Here is a 6,226-nt window from a genome sequence, read left to right as displayed (position 1 = left end):
GGAAATGAAAGGTTTTCTCCAGACATCAGGCAGCAAGAAAAACAGCACCCGGGTCACAGAAAGTACAAGGTGGCCTGCTGCTGTGACAAAGAGAATTTTTGCTCGAGTGTGCCTCACAAAACCCCTTTCCTGGCCTCTGTGCTTGCAGTGTTGGTTGTCCTCCTGGGACAACAACAGTGTTGTGCGTTGGCTTGGGACACGCAACGGCTGGTGGGCGCTGTGGGCAGTTCCTGGTCTTGCTGCAGCTCCCGAGAGCGCACAGGTAGCTCAAGGACACATGGCTCCTTCTCTGTGATCTGGGGAGCTCTGATGGCACAGTGGCTGGAGCTCACCTAGAAAGCACCGTCCCCTTTGGGGAAGTCCCATTTCTCATCTTCACAGTGGAGAAAGTGGCAACACCTACCTACGTGCAAGCACGCTGCAGGCAATCACTGCAAGGGCAGGAAAGTTACAGCCTGGAGATAGAGGGGTGGAGGAGGGTCTGTGAAGTCTTTCTTGTAAGCTGTGATTTTGGGAACGTGACTGAAAGACCTCCTGAGACCTGCAAGGAAGGAAACATCATTTCAGAGCCTCTCACTCATACAAGGGGTGTGTTAGCTCTCAGTGACATGTGAAAAGCTGTATAAGCTGAAGCGCTGGAGCTGCTGGCAATGCTGTGCTGAGTGGATGGAGAAGAAAAGCAGGTAAAACAGGGTTTGAGCAGCACAGCTAACTCCCACTGCAAACCCATGGCAATCCTTGACCCCAAGTCGGGGTTATTCCAGCAAGGGGAGCATGTGTAAACAGCTGCCGGTGCTGCAGTAGTTTCCAAGAGGAGACACGTGGAGAAGAGTCTTAGCTCTCCCCAGGAACGAGGGAACCATTTGCCCTGGGATAGTGGTGGCCATAGATGGCATGTTTCCTTCCTCATACAAAGGGCAGTGATGCAAAGGGGTTTTGTATGAAGGCAACTCAGACCTTCTTCCTTCTGCAAGGGTTAATGCATGCCAGGACAGCAGGGCTGTGTGCAGGGTCCTGCTACAGGACCTCTCCCTCTCCTCCCCTCCAGTCCCCAGCACTGGAAAATAAGGATGCAGAAAGGAAAACTGTGGAGCCAGGGGAAAAATGAGCCAGAAACCATACCTGCACTGGCCAGAAGGATATTCAGGTGTGGAGCAGGCTTGCAGCCCTTGTGGCTGGAGGCATCACCAGCCTCTCTGATAGTCCTAGCCCTCCTGTCCCTTTGGGCAAGGGGACAGCAGCTACCAGCTCTTATGGAGGGGGCGGTGCATATTCATTAATCCACCTAAGGACTGCTGTGTCCACACCAGTGATAGGCATTGTTAATTGGTTGCAATGGACATAATTAAGAGCTGATCTATTTCTCTTAGGCATGCCAAAAATACCATTGGCAATTCTCAGTAATGGATGTGTGCTGAACTCAAGACTCAAGGATTTTTCCTAAGCAATGACTAGGATCAATCAGGCACTTTTAGTTATTTCTTCCTTGCAGAGACTGAGGGAAAAAAAATATCTCTTCCTCTTCTGTTATCATTTACCGTTGCAGACAAAGTCCTCATCTGCCTTGGACTCAGTGGGCTTGCAGCACCCTCCACTGCTATCCTTTGCCCCTGCTGTGGGAAGGGACAGTCAGGCTCAGGCTTTTTTGGAGGGATGGGTTTTGTGGCTATACCCCAAATCTTATAAAAGAATAATCGAATCATAGAATATCCTGAGTTGCAAGGAAAGCATGAGGATCATTAAGTCCAACTCCCAACTCCACACAGGGCAACCTAAAGGTTAAACTACATATCCAAGAGCATTGTCCAAACACTTCTTGAACACCAACAGACTTGGGGCCATCACCACTTCCCTGGGGAGCTTGTTCCAGTGCTTGACCACCCTCTCAGTGAAGAACTTTTTTCCTAATATCCAGTCTGAACTTTCCCTGATGCAGTGTTAAGGCACTCCCTCGTGTCTTATCACTGGACACCAGAGAGAAGAAATCAGCACCTCTCTCTCCATCTCCCTCATGAGGAAGTTGTAGACAGCAATGAGGACACCCCTCAGTCTCCTCTTCTCTAATCTGAACAAACTTGGTATCCTCAGCCACTCGTCATAAGTCATGCCCTCTAGTCCTTTCACCATCTTTGTTGCCCTCCTTTGGACACATGCTAATATTTTTATACCCTTCTTATATTGTGGAGCCCAAAACTGCACGTAGGACTTGAGGTGAGGCCACACTGATGCTGAGTATAGGGGGACAATCACTTCTTTTGACTGCTTAGCTATACAGTGCTTAATGCACCCCAGGACATGGTTGGCCCTTTTGGCCACCAGGGCACATTGTTGACTTATATTGAGCTTACCATCCATCAAAAGCCCCGGATCCCTTTCTACAGGGATGCATTCCAGCCTCTTGTCCCCCAGACTATATGCACCTCCAGTATTACACCATTCCAGGTGCAGAATTGAGCATTTGCCCTTGTTGAATGTCATATGGTTGGTGATTGCCGAGCACTCTAATCTATCGAGATGTCTCTGTAAGGCCTCTCTACCACTGAGGGAATCAACGACTCTTCCTGCTTGCTGCCTCTCCTGGGATTGCAGAGTCCTCAATTCACGTTGCACACTCGCATTTAGTGCTTTCCCTTTTTAAGACTACACTTTGGATGGTTTCTCATTTTGTGAAGCTCCCTGCTCACCCCTGGGCTCACACGGTCCCTGCAGAGCCCCTGAGCTCTCGCGGTTCCTCTCCAGAAGGATGGGCATGAGAAGCTGAAAACTCCTTGACTTTAGACTAAACGCTACTTTAGCAACAACTGAAAACATCAGTGTGTTATCAATATTCTTCTCATACTGAACCCAAACCACAACACTCTACCAGCTACTAGAAAGAAAATTAACTCTGTCCCAGCTGAAACCAGGACAGTAGGGCAGTGATTCAGCTGAGCCAAGGCAGATATCCTACCACTGGTTAGAAACCCTTGGCCTGGATGGGTATTCAACTCCCCCCACGCACCCCACAGGCCCACAGGAGCTGGGATTCCTCCTGCCACAGTTCAAGAGTGCACAAAAGAGGTGCTTGTATGTGAGCCCCTGGTCTGAATATCCTCTTTAATCAGTGGGGAGGGAGGGTGGCAGTTAGCTGCTTATGCTAAAGACCTGGAGGCTTTTGAGGTGCCGGGGTGGTCCAAGACATGTACAAGTGTCTGCAAGCCCTGATGGAATGATTCTGAGGGACCCAAGTCCTTCTTGTGCATTAACACTACACGTGAGTGGGCCTCCGCTGCATAAGGGTGACATTAATCGTTCTCCAGCCTACCTTCGCCAAACTGCCGGGTCCCTGCTGCCTCCCCTGGGATTGCAGAGTTCTTCTTTCCCCAGGGATACCTCAGTTCCACACTTTACCTGTGGGTGTCTCCACCTTCGGTGCTCTCTCAATTCGTGGGGCTCTACTCACTGCCTACTGGAGGCATGCACTGTCCCTGGAGATCCCTCAGGCTCTCCAGGCAGCTCCAGTTACCCTCGAGAATGATGTCGTCTGCCAAGTCAATAGGGGAGAACCCCAAGTATGAAACACAGTGACCAGTCATTGCCTCCACTGTCACCAGACACTGATGGGTGAGTCTGAAATCCCTTCCTCAGTTGCTAACGGGTAACAGCGTGACTGACAGGTTTCTGCTCCTGCAGCCATGCAGAATCCTGACCAACGTCCTTCTGGGGGTGCAATCGCTCATGCCTACTCCTGACACCAGCATTGGAAGAAAAGCCCATGGCACACAGGAGATCCCATTCTGTTAGATGCTATGAGGGATTCAACTCTGACCCAGTGGTCGACACCTTTATACCGGCTCCAGGTGACAGAGAGCAAGTTCACGCCTCAGTAGAAGAAAACAAACATTGCTGTAGTCACATTCTAAAGAGAAATTATAATGAGAAGAAGAAGAAGAAGAAGAAGGTCAAGACTTCTATGGGATAGCCTGCAAGACATTTCTGGAGAGAGATGGGAAGTTTATCACTACTACAAAGGTGTTGATGAAATCAGTTTCCTAATGGCATCCTTGAGCTCCCGGTTCCTCATGCTGTAGATGAGGGGGTTCACTGCTGGGGGCACCACGGAGTACAGATCTGCCATGACCAGGTCCAGGGATGGGGAAGAGATGGAGGGGGGCTTCAGGTAGGCAAACATGCCAGTGCTGAGAAAAAGAGAGACCACGGCCAGGTGAGGCAGGCACGTGGAAAAGGCTTTGTGGCGTCCCTGCTCAGAGGGGATCCTCAGCACAGCCCTGAAGATCTGCACATAGGACAGCACAATGAAAACAAAACAGCCCCAAAATACGAGAGCACTAACCACAAGAAGCCCAACTTCCCTGAGGTAGGAGTCTGAGCAGGAGAGCTTGAGGATCTGGGGAATTTCACAGAAGAACTGGTTCACGGCATTGCCTTGGCAGAGCAGCAGTGAAAATGTATTGGCAGTGTGCAGCACGGCATAGAGGAAACCACTGCCCCAGGCAGCTGCTGCCATGTTGGCACAAGCTCTGCTGCCCAGGAGGGTCCCATAGTGCAGGGGTTTGCAGATGGTAATGAAGCGGTCATAGGCCATGACAGTGAGGAGAGAAAACTCTGAGGACATCACAAAGACAAACAGAAAGACCTGGGCAGAACATCCTGCATAGGAAATGGCCCTGGTATCCAAAAGGGCATTGGCCATGGATTTGGGAAGAGTGGTGGAGATAGAGCCCAGGTCGAGGAGGGAGAGGTTGAGGAGGAAGAAGTACATGGGGGTGTGGAGGTGCTGGTCGCAGGCTACAGCGATGATGATGAGCCCATTGCCCAGGAGAGCAGCCAGGTAGATGCCCAGGAAGAGCCCAAAGTGCAAGAGCTGCAGCTCCCGCGTGTCTGCGAATGCCAGGAGGAGGAACTGGGTGATGGAGCTGCTGTTGGACATTTGCTGCCTTTGGGATTTGCGTGCCGTACCAGGAGAAAAATACATGGACAAGTCAATGCAGGCTTCTCTGAGGAAAACCTGTTCTGTTTCTCAGAGAAACCGCCCACATTGTTTCTGCCCTTCTCAAGAGGAACTTCATGCTGCTCCCCCCAGTCACAGAATCATAGAATCATTTAGGTTGGAAAAGATCCTTAAGATCACTGACTCCAACCGTAAACCTAACACTGCCAAGTCCATCAGTAAACCAGGTCCCTAAGCACCACATCTACACATCTTTTAAATACATCCAGGGATGGTGACTCAACTACTTCCCTGGTGAGCCTGCTCCAATGCTTGACAACACTTTCAGTGAATAAATTTTTCCTAATATCCAATCTAAACCTCCCCTGGTCCAACTTCAGGCTGTTTCCTCTTGTCCTATCACTTATTTCCTGGGAAAAGAGAATGACCCCCACCTTGCTACAACCTCCTTTCAGGTAGTTGTAGAGAGCGATAAGGTCTCCCCTCAGCATCCTCTTCTCCAGACTAAAAAATCCCAGTTCCCTCAGCTGATCCTCATAAGAATTGTTCTCTAGACCCTTCACCAGCTTCGTTGCCCTTCTCTGGACGCACTCCAGCACCGCAATGTCTTTCTTGTATTGAGGCACCCAAAACTCAACACAGTATTGGAGGTGTGGTCTCACCAGTGCCGAGTACAAAGGGACGGCAGTTCTGATTTTGTTCTGATTTACTCTGGCTGACTGTGCCATGAGGAGGAGGAGCCTCATCCAATGGGCTCCTCAGGAGTCAGACCCGCTCTACAGCAGCTGGCAGACAGAAGCAGCAAAAAGCCCCGTATTTCAAGGTGGTCACTGACAAGAGACACCCTGGGCTGAGTGCAGGAGCCTGGATGAAATGCCCCTGTGGGAACAGTCTCTACGTCCTGAAGGGAGAAATGACATTAGCACTTGGGCCACCTGCCTCTGGAAATGTGCCCTGGGAGGGATTTCCTTTTTCTGGTTTTACCCTTTTGAACAGAGGTGACCGGGTCTGAATGAGTCACCACTGGGACAGAACCTGCCTTCCAAACTATTGCCCTCCATCTGCCCTTCGGCTGCAGACGTGGTCACGACAGAGGGGCAGGGGGGACTATCACTACATGCACATCCTCACTCACCTGAGAGGCACCTGTCACAGGGGAAGGCTGCTCAGCATCTTCCTGCTCCGTGACTCTGTGATCTCCTTTCCCATTTCTCTCCTCTCCCCAACCCTCAGCAGCAGTGGGAAATTGAAAGTGGAAACTCAGGAAAGCTCTTT

The 6,226-nt window shown here is 50.6% G+C and overlaps 1 protein-coding gene across 1 annotated transcript; it reads right to left on the bottom strand.

The window, feature by feature from the left end:
- Nucleotides 1-4,003: 4,003 nt before the first annotated feature.
- Nucleotides 4,004-4,939, bottom strand: LOC128147215 (olfactory receptor 14C36-like). The gene has a single exon (XM_052799623.1). It carries the CDS (start codon nt 4,928-4,930, stop codon nt 4,004-4,006), a length of 927 nt encoding a protein of 308 aa, XP_052655583.1. The 5' UTR covers nt 4,931-4,939.
- Nucleotides 4,940-6,226: the final 1,287 nt, after the last annotated feature.

This window comes from Harpia harpyja, chromosome 10 (assembly GCF_026419915.1).
Source record: "Harpia harpyja isolate bHarHar1 chromosome 10, bHarHar1 primary haplotype, whole genome shotgun sequence".
Taxonomy (NCBI): domain Eukaryota; kingdom Metazoa; phylum Chordata; class Aves; order Accipitriformes; family Accipitridae; genus Harpia; species Harpia harpyja.
The sequence above is the reverse complement of the archived record's forward strand: the minus strand, read 5'-3'. Positions and strand labels throughout refer to the sequence as shown.